General features: G+C 42.2%; 1 protein-coding gene across 2 annotated transcripts in view; it reads left to right on the top strand.

Annotated features, from left to right (window-relative positions):
* LOC139153988 (unconventional myosin-X-like) overlaps positions 1 to 14137 on the top strand; it is an 82085-nt gene that overhangs the window by 57967 nt on the left and 9981 nt on the right. The window contains exons 24-30 of one of the 2 annotated variants that reach the window (XM_070728426.1): positions 977 to 1119; positions 2778 to 2972; positions 5170 to 5327; positions 6686 to 6809; positions 9825 to 10122; positions 12372 to 12579; positions 13653 to 13789. In XM_070728426.1, coding sequence (XP_070584527.1) covers positions 977 to 1119; positions 2778 to 2972; positions 5170 to 5327; positions 6686 to 6809; positions 9825 to 10122; positions 12372 to 12579; positions 13653 to 13789 — 1263 coding nt within the window. Of the gene's footprint in view, positions 1 to 976; positions 1120 to 2777; positions 2973 to 5166; positions 5328 to 6685; positions 6810 to 9824; positions 10123 to 12371; positions 12580 to 13652; positions 13790 to 14137 lie in introns of both variants that reach the window. The other variant, XM_070728419.1, reaches the window with a different exon arrangement.

Below are 14137 nucleotides of genomic sequence, written 5' to 3'. Positions count from 1 at the left end.
CGCTATATATCCCATAACAACACAAGTTTGACATCTGGTTTAGTCTATCGGAAAATATTCTGCCTTTTTGGACCTCTACGGATTATTTATTTGTGTACTCATTAGTTTAATACCTGTCAGACCAGAAACTTTGGTATAGCACACTGATGGAGAACCTTTTTTTCCTTGGGTACCGAAAGAGTGTGCACGCATGCTATTATGCATGCGCGAGTGCCCAGACCCATAATTCAATACCTGGTGAGGGTAAAAACAGCTTCCCCCACGTCCCAGAGGCCCACTAAAGGCCAGAAAGAGCCTGTTTCCCAACTTCTGGTGGCCTAGGAGGCTCATGTTTTGCCCTCCCCAGTCTCCAAAGGTTTCCCTGGAGCCGGGGGAGGGTAACAATGCCCCCTCCCACCCTCCCAGAGGCTCTCTGAAAGCAAAAAACGCCCTCCCAGAGCCTCTGTGCGAGCCAAAAACCAACTGGCCAGCAAATATGTGCACATTGGAGCTGAGCCAGGGCAATGACTTGCGTGCCAGCAGATATGGCTCTACGAAGGTGGATGGGGAATTCCCTGTTTGGAGTTGTATAGAGAAGTATTTCAAATTGAAAGATTAATGGAGTTGCAATTATTTGAAAATAAATGGGTGAAATTGGAAAAAGAGATGAATGGGATGAAGAATAGGGAATTAATTTTTATAAGGTGGAATAAGAGTGATTTAGATAAATTAATAAGTCCCCTGAAAGGGACTATGTATATTTGGAAAAATGGCAGGGGAAAATAGGACTGTATAAATCAAAACTCTCACCCGTGCCAAAGGTTCACCATCACTGGTATAGCATGTTTCTGAACATCATAATCTCTACTCTGAGACCTGGGAAGTAGAGCTGTTCACTTCTCTTCCCAGGAAGTAAATGCTGTAAACATTAAACAGATGAGCGCAGAAAGCTTTCCATGGCAAGGATGAGATGCAGTGCCTTCCTTCTACTTTGCAGGCCAAATTCCTTTGTGATCATCACGGCAAATAGAGTCATTCACTGCAACAGTGACATCCCTGAAGAGATGCACCACTGGATTTCTCTCCTACAGAAGCCCAAAGGCGAATCCAGGGTTGATGGGCAGGAGTTCATTGTGAGAGGTAAAAAAATATATGAAGTTGCAGAGATGACCAAGGCAGAAATTATCAGCTAAATCCTAAGGGTGCTTTTCCAAGAGGCAACTGGACTTTCTTGGGTTTTTTCCTTGAAAACAATTTTGCATCTCATCCAAGAACTGAAGAAGCTTCTTGGGTAAAAAGCACAATATTTTCAATTTTAAAAAACCAAATGAACAAGAAAATACAGTTGCCTTTTGGAAAAGCACTTTTGGTACAACCATGACCTGGATGATTGAGAATAAAGGCAATCAGCTTAATGTTGAACTTCATGTTCAGAATTCTCTGTCAATGTAGGTGCAGGAGCCATCGTTCTGTTCTGAAAGTCATCAAACCTAGGAAAAGCTGACAGTACCAACTATCAATTGAAAAATTATCAGGATTTTGCTTATTTTATGCCCCGGCAAAGTGGGAAGATATGAAACTTTATGCTAATTAAAAGGATTCTTTTACAGTGACATTTTTAGCAGTGGTTCTCAACCTGGGGGTCGGGACCCCATTAGGGATCGAATGCCTGTTTCACAGGGGTTGCCTAAGACCATGGGAAAACACAAATTTCCCTTGGTGTTAGGAACTAAAGCTTCAATTCTGGCTCTTTGGAACATAATTTTACAATCCGACCAATCAGGCGTTTAAAGTGGAGGGTATCCCTCTGATCTTCCTGCCAATCAGCTTAAAGCTCTGATGGGAGAATTGATGCTAGACTTATGGTTGGGGGTTACCACAACATGAGGATCTGTATTAAGTGGTCGCGCCATTAGAAAGGTTGAGAACCACTACACTAGAGTAATAACAATAGCTCAATCTTCCCACGTACAGAGGGAGTAGCCCTGCCAGCAGCTGGACACAAAGGGATCACTGGCCAGGAGAATTGAGACAATATCTTGATTAGAAGAGCAAGCTATTAAATTCTGATCCAGGAATTCATTAGGTGGTCATCCGGCAACCTGCTGAAAGGCTCTGCAGGGGGATTATGAGGATTGCTAAAAAGATACATGGCAGCTGAATATATGTTTGTATTTGAACAAAACATGCTAAACTTAATACAGTATAAAGCTCTCTCCCTTGGTTGTGTTTGATTTATTATTGTTTCTCAGGAGTCATGGGCATTTTGTTGTTGTTTGTAGTTTTATTTATTATTGATAGTTATTTAGTAATCTGTGATATTGTTCTACTATTTTGAACTTTTTATTGAAAGAATGTGTAAGAAACTCAATTGGAGTTGGATAAAAACACCAAAAAATAAATGCATAAATAAATAGCTGCTTAGTGTAAAGAAAATGCAACTTTGGTGGGTGCAATTATATAAATAACAAATTCACATACTCAAAATATATGAAATGCATTTATTCCCCATGGATTAATAATTTTCCTCTTTTGCGACATTAAGAACGATTACTTGGTGGCAATTTTTAGAGGAGACCATACCCCAAGCTGTTGGAAGCCCCTTGCAGCCCTGGGAGCATCATATACTGCAATCTTAATGCAATTACTTTACGTAGAAAGTCAGAAGGTGAAGCTAGAAAGTAAAAAAGGAAGATCCGATACTTCATCACAACCCCCTCAGCAGCCAGGGACACAGATGTACTAAAGGAGTACAAGTTTTCTGTTGCTGAGTTCATAGATCCTGTATTTTCTGTCAGGGTGGCTACATAAGGAGGTCCAGAGCAACAACAAGACATTGTCCCTGAAGCTGAAGAAACGCTGGTTTGTACTGACCAGCACTGCTCTTGACTATTATAAGTCTTCCGAACGCACCGCCACCAAGCTCGGGACGCTTGTTCTCAATAGCCTCTGCTCAGTGATCCAGCCTGATGAAAGAATCTTCAAAGAAACTGGTAAGAACTATCTATGTAAAGAGGTTTGCAAGTTCTGACATTTGTGAAAACTTTGGAGGGTTTTATTGTATTCATTACGTGCAATTATAAATAGATAGAAATGTGTCTGCATTTATAATTGGACGTGGGCATAATTAACAGGAAAAATGCCTGTATGGTGCACGAGAAGTAGGCAAAAATTTGTTTTATTTATTTTAAAATATTTAAATAATTTTAAAAATTGCTACATAAAAAGGAAAAAAGGTGAGGAAGAACATAATGTATGAAAAATATTAGTAAACAGAAAATTTACAATTGTTATAACATTTAAGGTTGATTAACTGATCAATTAAATATATAAAATTAAACTGATCATCTTCAGAAATAACTGGAAATCATTAAGTGCACGTGAACTTATGAAAAACAAAAATGAAAAATTAATACTAAAAAAAATCCTTGAATAGCAGAATGTCAGAAGGTGCAGTATAACCCATAGATTTCATAGATATTAATGATACATAAAGAAGCATGGCAAAATTAAAACTTAAAAGCATCTATTAAACTAAAAGCATCTTGATGTGAACATAGAATTCCATAAAAGCAACAGTGAGTCTAATATCACCATTAGCCATAACCTTATCCTAAAAAACCTTTTGCTAAGGATACAGTTATTGTAGAAAAAGTATAATTATGTTGCAGATATGTTCAGACTAAATCATAGCTTGTTAAAATGCAGGTAGTCCTTGACTTATGACCACAATTGAGCCCAAAATTTCTGTTAAGTTAGTTTTGCCCCATTTTAAAACCTTTTTTGCCTCAATTGTTAATATCGCTGCAGTTAACAAGTTAGTATCCCAGTTGTGAAGTGAATCCAGCTTTCCCATTGACTTTGCTTGTCAAAAGGGTGCAACAGGGGATGACATGATCCCAGGACACTGCAACCGTGATAAATATGTACCACAAGCATTTGAATTTTGATCACATGATCATGGGGATGCTGCAAAAGTTCAACCTCTGAAAAATGGTCATAAGTCACTTTTTTTAGTGACATTGTAACTGAACGGTCATTAAACAAACTCTTGTAAGTCAAGGACCACCTGTATATGCTGATAATCATGAGGGTTCCGCAGCAGGTAGAGTGCTGTACTGCAGGCCACTGAAGCTGACTGTAGATCTGTAGGTCAGCGGTTCAAATCTCATCACCGGCTCAAGGTTGACTCAGCCTTCCATCCTTCTAAGGTGGGTAAAATGACCTGGATTGTGGGAAAAATATGCTGGCTCTGTTAAGAAGTGCTATTGCTAACATGTTGTAAGCCGCCCTGAGTCTAAGGAGACTTAGTAAAAAGTTGACATTGCTGAGGGAATTATTTGTTTAGTAGAGTGATGGTGTTCGGAAAAACCCTGTTCTTGTGTCTAGTTGTCTTGGTTTTGAGGGTAGGAGTTGAAACAGTTTGTGTCCAGGATGTGATGGGTCAGTAAATATTTTCCCCGCCCTCTTTTTGACTCGTGCAGTATACAAGTCCTCAATGGAAGGCAGGTTGGCAGCAATTGTTTTTTCTGCAGTTCTGATTATCCTCTGAAGTCTGTGTCGATCCTGTTGGGTTGCAGAACCAAACCAGACAGGTGCAGATGACAGACTCATATATATTGTATATACTCATGTATATATTCATATACAGTTAGAAAAACAGAACAGACGTTTACATTTACCTTTGAATGCCAGGTTAATAGAATGACGTCCCTTCCCATCCAGATGAAATAAATTTGCAAGGAGAAACGGTTTGCTCTGCTTCTCCACTAACATCTTGCTTACCTTCCATGCATAGCTAGGGAAAAAACCCAGAAAAAAATAATTAGATCTTAGCTCTGCATTCATACTTGAGAAGCCCAGGTGTTTCTTGAACCAACATCGTACAACCTGCAGATCTTAATATTTCATTCATTGGTTTCTTGAAGCAAAATAGGTTTCCGTGTTCAATGAATGATGGAGCAGTGCTAATCGAAGATGTTATAATTAAGAGATTTTAATAGCAAAACCAATAACTTTCAGCGCCTTGGGGCTGCACAGTTAACATTACATCGCATTGCAGTTAAACACATCATATTGCCTTCATACCTTGGCTGAGTAGCACCTCTTTCTGTCTTCTCCATTGACTTGCTTGTTACTTACTGATCTGAAATAGTGACACACTCATCTTGGTTGTGTTTGTGCCAGCAGGTTACTGGAACATCACCGTGCATGGCAGGAAGCATTCCTACCACCTCTACACAAAGTTGCTGAACGAAGCCATGCGCTGGGCCTCTGCCATCCAAGGAGTCATTGACAGCAAAGTTCCCATTGAAACACCCACACAGCAACTTATCCGTGACATTAGGGTGAGTTCCACAAAGTCTTAATTGAGCCTCTACACAGAAGCCATAGTTTAATCTCCTTCTGGATAGGAACGTTACTCCAGGGTCCTGACCAGCCTCTCTTGTTTTTAATCACAAATGCACTTTTTAAATGTATGAACCCTCTTTATTCCTATTCCCATCACTAAATCAGGGAGATTTGATAATATACATATGCATTTTTCACCACAGACTTTAACAGTAGTAGATCCTTCATGGTGTGTTAGACACATAGATGTACACACTAGCAAAGGCTGCATATTACGTCGCATTAGCGGCTTAAATCATTAGCACATCACATATTATTTAATTAATTAATTAATTAATTAATTAATTCAATTTCTATGCCGCCCAATCCCAAAGGATTCCGGGTGGCTTGCAATAAACAATATAAATACAAAATAATAAAAAAGAAGTCGAATATAAAATCTAAAACAGTAAAACAGGGTGGAGAGCCGGGGTGGCGCAGCAAGTGGAGTGCTGTACTGCAGGCCACTGAAGCTGACTGTAGATCTGCAGGTCAGCGGTTCAAATCTCATCACTGGCTCAAGGTTGACTCAGCCTTCCATCCTTCCGAGGTGGGTAAATTGAGGACCTGGATTATGGGGGCAATAGGCTGGCTCTGTTAAAAAGAAGTGCTATTGCTAACATGTTGCAAGCCGCCCTGAGTCTAAGGAGAAGAGCGACATGAAAATCGAATAAATAAATAAATAAAACCCTCATTAAAAAACCCATGATAGAACAGTCACAACAACATGAGTCTTCGGAGAGGGGCGGCATACAAATCCAAATAATAAATAAAATAAATAAACATGCATACATACCATTCATACAATTTAGCCATGATTAGTTTATGGCCCCCAGGCCTGCCAGCAAAGCCAGATCTTCATGGCCTTACAGAAGGCCAGTAGGGTGGGAGCAGTACGGACATTTGGGGGGGGGGGGGGAAGTTGATTCCACAGAGCTGGAGCGACAACAGAGAAGACCCTCCCCCGCGGTCCCGCCAACTTGCATTGCTTAGTTGACGGGACCTAGAGGAGGTCAACTCTTTGTACTCTTATTGGTCTCTGGGAGGTATAATATGTCAACTGTACCTGACAGGTATATATGTCACCTGTAGAAGATTGCGGGTTCAGCTGCTGTAATAATTAAATGTAATTAAAAGTAATGACCTTTCAACATTAACAGTAGTATTTTCCCTGGGAAAATATAAAACGTATTGTTAATGGATCAATGAGGGCCTGGTTTTTGGTACATCCTGTATGTAGGGAGGAAAAAAGGCACAGCCACTGAAAACATCTCTGTCACTCTCCTCTCTCCCTGCCCCCTTCTGTTTACTTCAGGAAAATAATACTAATTCTGAAGTAGTAGAACAAATCTACCGAAGGAATCCCATCCTGAGATACACCCAACATCCCTTGCACTCACCACTGCTGCCGCTGCCTTATGGAGATGTTGGGATCAACAGTAAGTAACTATGGCTTTGACATTTGAGGAACCAAGTCAGAAAGTGTGTGTTGTGGGGAGGGGGGGGAGGGGGGGGGGCGGGGGGGGAGGAGAGACAATGTAGCTGGTGAGAGGGCAAAGTTTTGGAGTATCAAGGCTCATATCTAAAAGACTGTAAAAATGAACAGTGCAGTCCTATCGATATTTGATTAAAAAGCAAAAGATCCATTATTTTAGTGAGACAAATTCATAAGTGTACACAAGCAAAAAAACTCCACAATGTTTTTAGTGCTGTTGCCTTTAGATTAAGCATGCAAAACTGAGTTTATTCTGTAAACAGGATGGAGCACTCTTGCATTCAGAGTGTTGGAAATCATTACTATGCAGTTAATAATAACAATATTATTTAAATATATATCTTGCCCAGACCTCGGGAATTATGCTGGTGATTTGCTTCCCTTTTCTAACTTGAATTAAATCAGCTTTAATGCTTGAACCAATATTGTACAACCTGCAAATCTTAATATTTCATTCATTGGTTTCTTGAAGCAACATAGGTTTCCATGTTCAATGAATGATGGAACAGTGCTATCTTCTTAGCTCAGATTTATTTTATTTTATTTATTCCATTTTTATGCCGCCCTTCTCCTTAGACTCAGGGCGGCTTACAACATGTTAGCAATAGCACTTTTTAAAAACAGCCAGCATATTTCCTTTTAGAGCAGAGTAGAATCTAGTGCAGACCTGGGCCAAGGGGCAGCCCACAGGCCGCATCTGGCCTGCCCGCTGTCTGTGACCAACCCGCCCGCTGTCTGTGACTGGTCCATGGAGGTTGGGGTCCACTCTAGTGCGAGGATGAAAGAGCTCACCACGTCTGCCGGGACTCCTCCGGTTCCTGCTTTCCTGATGAATTAATCCCTGGATAGTTCAGTGGATTTCAAGCTGGCTGAAGCATAGACATCAGAGAGTTATTGTTAATGGCGAGTATTCTGAGCAGAGACAGGTTACAAGCGGTGTGCCACAAGGGTCTGTTCTGGGTCCTATTCTTTTTAATATGTTTGTGAGTGACATAGGAGAAGGTTTGGTAGGGAAGGTTTGCCTATTTGCTGATGACTCTAAAGTGTGCAATAGGGTTGATATTCCTGGAGGGGTCTGAAATATGGTAAATGATTTAGCGTTACTAGATAAATGGTCAAAGCAATGGAAACTGCAGTTTAATGTTTCCAAATGTAAAATAATGCACTTGGGGAAAAGGAATCCTAAATCTGAGTATTGCATTGGCAGTTCTGTGATAGCAAAAACTTCAGAAGAGAAGGATTTAGGGGTAGTGATTTCTGACAGTCTCAAAATGGGTGAGCAGTGTGGTCGGGCGGTAGGAAAGGCAAGCAGGATGCTTGGCTGCATAGCTAGAGGTATAACAAGCAGGAAGAGGGAGATTGTGATCCCCTTATATAGAGCGCTGGTGAGACCACATTTGGAGTACTGTGTTCAGTTCTGGAGACCTCACCTACAAAAAGATATTGACAAAATTGAACGGGTCCAAAGACGGGCTACAAGAATGGTGGAAGGTCTTAAATATAAAACGTATCAGGAAAGACTTAATGAACTCAATCTGTATAGTCTGGAAGACAGAAGGAAAAGGGGGGACATGATCGAAACATTTAAATATGTTAAAGGGTTAAATAGGGTTCAGGAGGGAAGTGTTTTTAACAGGAAAGTGAACACAAGAACAAGGGGACACAATCTGAAGTTAGTTGGGGGAAAGATCAAGGGCAACATGAGAAAATATTATTTTACTGAAAGAGTAGTAGATCCTTGGAACAAACTTCCAGCAGACGTGGTAGATAAATCCACAGTAACTGAATTTAAACATGCCTGGGATAAACATATATCCATTGTAAGATAAAATACAGGAAATAGTAAAAGGGCAGACTAGATGGACCATGGGGTCTTTTTCTGCCGTCAGTCTTCTATGTTTCTATGTTTCTATCATGGAGCGGACCCCAACCACCTACCGAGAGCGTCCGAGCACAGAAACCATGCAAACACTCCAGCGCAGTGACTGTGGTGCACCGTGTTACCATAAAGCAAACAATTAGGGGTCTGTAGAGTGGATCTGGGTGTTTAGGTCAGGCTAGGGTCTGGGTCTTTACAGTATTGGGTAGAAATGAGTTAATTATATTAGTCCGGCCCTCTAAAACCATCCCAATTTCTCATGCGGCCCCATGGCAAAATTAGTTGCCCACCCCTGATCTAGTGTGTTTCCAGATGGGAAAGAGAAGGTGGTGGAGAATAATCCCACATTCTTCTAGGAGAGCGATTATGCATATTATTCTGTGGGGCTGCAGTGAATCTTCCCTAATCTGGCACTGTCCAGATTGATAAATTCCATCTACCATAATCCCTTACAGTTTTAGACATCTGGTAGATACCAATGCAGAGAAGGCTAGAATAGACATCAGTAACTGTATTTTGCAACCCCCTGAGAGGCATATGGCCCCGGACCAGATTATCTCAGAGACCTCCTTCTGCTGCACGAACCCCAGCGACAGTTAGGTCCCGCAGAGTGAGCCTTCTCTGGGTCCTGTCAACTAAACAATGTCGTTTGGCGGGACCCAGGGGAAGAGCCTTCTCTGTGGCGGCCCCGACTCTTTGGAACCAACTCCCTCCAGAGATTAGAATTGCCCCACCCTCCTTGCCTTTCATAAGCTTCTTAAAACCCACCTCTGCCGTCAGGCATGGGGGGAACTGAGATATTCTTTCCCCCTAGGCCTTACAATTTACGCATGGTATGTTTGTATGTATGTTTGGTTTTATAATAAGGGGTTTCTTAGTTGTTTAGTATTGGATTGTTACATGCTGTTTTTTATCACTGTTGTTACTCGCCCCGAGTCTGTGGAGAGGGGCGGTATACAAATCCACTAAATAAATAAATTTTGATAAAGTTATTATATTTAAAGCTGAATCTGTCTATTTCCCAAGGAGGTACTGTACTGATCTCCCTTGCCTTGTTTTTGTGCCTTTTCCCCCTTACAGTGCAGCAAGAGAAGGGCTACAGCAGTCTTCAGGATGAAGCCATGAAGATCTTCAACTCCCTCCAGGAAATCGAGTCAGTGTCTGACCCTATCCCCATTATCCAGGGCATCCTTCAGACCTGCCATGATCTCAGGGGCCTCCGCGATGAAGTCTACTGTCAGCTGATCAAGCAAACCAATCACGTGCCACAGCCCAACAGCCCTGGCAATCTTCACCACTGGCAGCTCATGACCTGCATGAGCTGTACTTTCCTTCCCAGCCGAGGAATCCTCCGTTACCTCAAGTTTCACCTCAGGAGGTAAGAAGAGGCGTCCTGTGCGCACTCGTGCCTATTGCCCCTGGGTGAAGATCACAGTTGAAAGTTAAAACTAGACTTATGTCCTGTATATTATTTATTTTATTTATTTATTTATTAAATTTGTGTGCCGCCCCTCTCCGTAGACTCGGGGTGGCTCACAGCAGTGATAGAAACAATGTACAATACAAATCTAATAATACGAAGTTAAAAACCCATAATTTAAAAAAACATGCACACAAGACACCATACATAAATTATATAGGCCTGGGGAAGATATTTCAATTCCCCCATGCCTGACGGAAGAGGTGGGTTTTAAGAAGTTTACGAAAGGCAAGGAGGGTGGGGGCAATTCTGATCTCTGGGGGAAGTTGGTTCCAGAGGGCCGGGGCCGCCACAGAGAAGGCTCTTCCCCTGGGTCCCGCCAAATGACATTGTTTCATCGACGGGACCCGGAGAAGGCCAACTCTGTGGGACCTAACCGGTCGCTGGGATTCGTGCAGCAGAAGGCGGTCCCAGAGATATTCTGGTCCGATGCCATGAAGGGCTTTATAGATCATAACCAACACCAATATTGCAAGACAGCCCCAATGAGATTTATTTCTTCATTCATTCATCCATTTTCCAGTGGACTCAGGGCGACTTACACAATAAAATCACTATAAAAATACAAAATCTAAGAAATATTAAATCTAATCCAAAACCCCCAAACAATTAAAACCATTCATCTAAAATCCCATCACAATCATTCACTTATACTGTCAGCCGGAACAGGGTGGCAACGCTCAGCGGCCCAAGGCCTGATGGCAAAGATCTGTTTTTAGAGCCTTACAAAAGGCCAGGAGGGATGGGGCAGTACGAATCTCTGGGGGGAGTTGATTCCAAAGGGCCAGAGCTGCCACAGAGGAGGCCCTTCCCCTAAGCCCTGCCAGGCAATATGGCTTGGCTGACGGGACCTGGAGAAGGACGACTCTGTGGGCTCCAACCGGCCGCTGGGATACATGAAGCAGGAGACGGTCCCGTAAATAATCTGGTCCTAAGCCATGTAGGGCTTTATAGGTAATAACCTATATTTGCACTGCCTCTCCTAATACTCAATTACGAGGGTCACCAACCTATGGGCCATAGCCTGTTGACCACTGGGCTCTCTGAATGAGTGGCTGGCCAGCATGTGCCCAGTTGCAGCCTTTTACTTGCACTGAAGTTACTCTCACGTGTGCTAGCATTGCCATGAGTGTTGTGTGAGCAGTAGCATTGCCACCAATGTTGCATGGGCAGTAGCATTGCCACAAGTGTCGTACAGGCACTAGTGTTGCCACGAGCTTTTATGTGCTCAAGCATCGCCATGAGCATTGCAAATGCATACACAGTTCTGTCCACGCATGCACAAGCGCATGTAAAGGTGCCTGTCCCTCCCCCCTCCAGGCTGCCTGCCCATAAAAATTGGGGAGCTCTGCTTTATTACACAGTTGTGTTCTTTATTTCTGATGCTGTAAACAGAAAACAGAATACTAGCCCTATAGTCAGAAAATTCTAAATACCCTCTGGTGGGAGATACCCAAATTAGTAATAATAATAATAATAATAATAATAATAATAATAATAATAATAATAATAATAATTTATTGGATTTGTATGCCGCTCCTCTCCGCAGACTCGGGGCGGCTAACAACAATAATAAACACAACATGTACAATCCAATAATAAAAACAACTAAAAACCCCTATTATAAAACCAAACATACACACAAACATACCATGCATAACGTGTAATGGCCTAGGGGGAAGAGCTATGTCAACTCCCCCATGCCTGGCGGTATAAATGAGTCTTGAGTAGTTTACGAAAGACACGGAGGGTGGGGGCAGTTCTAATCTCCGGGGGGAGTTGGTTCCAGAGGGCCGGGGCCGCCACAGAGAAGGCTCTTCCCCTGGGGCCCGCCAAACGACATTGTTTAGTCGACGGGACCTGGAGAAGGCCAACTCTGTGGGACCTTATCGGTCGCTGGGATTCGTGCGGTAGCAGGCGGTTCCGGAGGTAATCTGGTCCATTGCCATATAGGGCTTTAAAGGTCATGACCAACACTTTGTATAGTATAATTTCTTTAAATCAAATGACAGAATTGTCTTGTTCGGTGATAAGTAACTTATGGCCTCTGAATGAGTTTGACTTCTCCTCTGCCATGTGTAAATGATGAAAGGTTCTGTATCAAAACATGTCATAGGACACTGCTACCTCTTCTTTTCCCATCCCAGAATAAAAGATCTTTTCCTGGGCACGGACGTAGACCAGTATTCTCAGTTCATCACTGATTCCCTGAAGAGAACCAAGAGCAGAGAATTCGTCCCCTCCCAGGAGGAAATACAAGCACTTATCGCTCGAGAGGAAATGACCACTACTGTCTATTGCCACGGAGGAGGTTCCTGTCAGATCACTATCAATTCACACACCAGCGCAGGGGAGGTAAGAATAGAAGGTTTTTTTTAAAAAAAAGTTGGGCTGCCTAGGAACTCTATAATTTCTGTCTCTTCACTAATTGATCCAAAAAGGAATTAAAATATTGGAAATGGAAGCATTTTCTTCCCTTCTGATCTGAAGGCCAGTTCCTTAGAAACTCCGTCTCAAAATAATAATAACATTTAGGGCTGTAAAGCACTTCACAGTGCTTTACAGCCCTCTCTAAGCGGTTTACAGAGAATAGGCATATTGCCCCCAGCAATTTGGGTCCTTATTTTACCAACCTTGGAAGGATGGAAGGCTGAGTCAACCTTGAGCCTACTGAGACTCGATCTCCCAAACAGCTGGCAGCCGGTGATCAGCAGAAGTAGTTTGGAGTATATATAGTACAATCCTTTGTCCAATCTGTTTGTAGCCTTTCCCAGTCACGTCTTATTGCCCAATTCCATTGTCGAACAATGACAGAATAACTTGGTCAACTTTCCCACTTTCTCTAGTACAGAAATTTTGGAAAGAAGTGCAAGATGAAATGAACAGGATATTAAATATTAACTGGACAATCACAAAAGAAATGGCAGTACTAGTAAAAAAGGGAGATTTAAGAGAATTTAGAGAAATAAAAGTAGCAGCATTGGAAAGCGCTCAAGCAGTCATTGTATTGGGTTGGAAAGAAGCAGCAAAATGGACGATACAGAATTGGTATTGGTACATAGTGGACCACATTTACTTTGAAATTATGGAGGTAAGGATGAATATGTATAATGAAAATAAATTGAAGAAACTGATGGAACGATGGGACATGGCGAGAGGTTATATGACAAGCAGAATTTGTGATCTAGCCATAAAGAATAAATTAGAATCACTCTTCGATATGTAAATAAAATGCAGATCCAGGGTTAGAAGAATGTTAAAGATGGTTGTACAGAGCCTCCAATTGGTGGTGGGGTATGTATGTTGTTAGGTGGTGGGTGCACCTTCACAGGGCACTGTTTTGTGTTGTATGATGTGCAGTCTGTGTGTGTAAACATTTAAAAAACTAATTAAAATATTTTTTTTAAAAAAACTTTCTCTACTTTCAGGTGGTAGAGAAGCTGATCCGGGGACTGGCAATGGAAGACAGTCGAAATATGTTTGCCCTCTTTGAGCGCAATAAACATGTAGATAAAGCCATTGAGAGCCGGGTGATTGTAGCAGATGTTTTGGCTAAGTTTGAGAGGTAGGAAAAACCATTATACTTGGGACTTCAAGTGTGTAAGACAGTGATGGCGAAGCTTTTTTTCCCCGGGTGCCGAAAAAGCCTTCACACGTGCTATCGTGCATGCACGAGTGCCCACATGCAAAATGCAATGCCTGGGGAGGGTGAAAACAGCTTCCATTGCGCCCTGGAGACCCTCTGGAAGCCGGAAAATGCCTGGTTCTAAACTTCTGGTGGGCCCAGTCAGCTCATGTTTCTCCCTTCCCACACTTCAAAGGCTTCCCTGGAGGCAGAGGAGGGTAGAAACCTCCTCCCCCATCCCCCCAGAGGCTCTCTGGAAGCCAAAAACCATCCCAGAGCCTCTGTGCG

This window comes from Erythrolamprus reginae, chromosome 1 (genome assembly GCF_031021105.1).
Source record: "Erythrolamprus reginae isolate rEryReg1 chromosome 1, rEryReg1.hap1, whole genome shotgun sequence".
NCBI lineage: Eukaryota > Metazoa > Chordata > Lepidosauria > Squamata > Dipsadidae > Erythrolamprus > Erythrolamprus reginae.
Note: the sequence above shows the minus strand (reverse complement) of the source record. Positions and strands in the feature narration are given on the sequence as shown.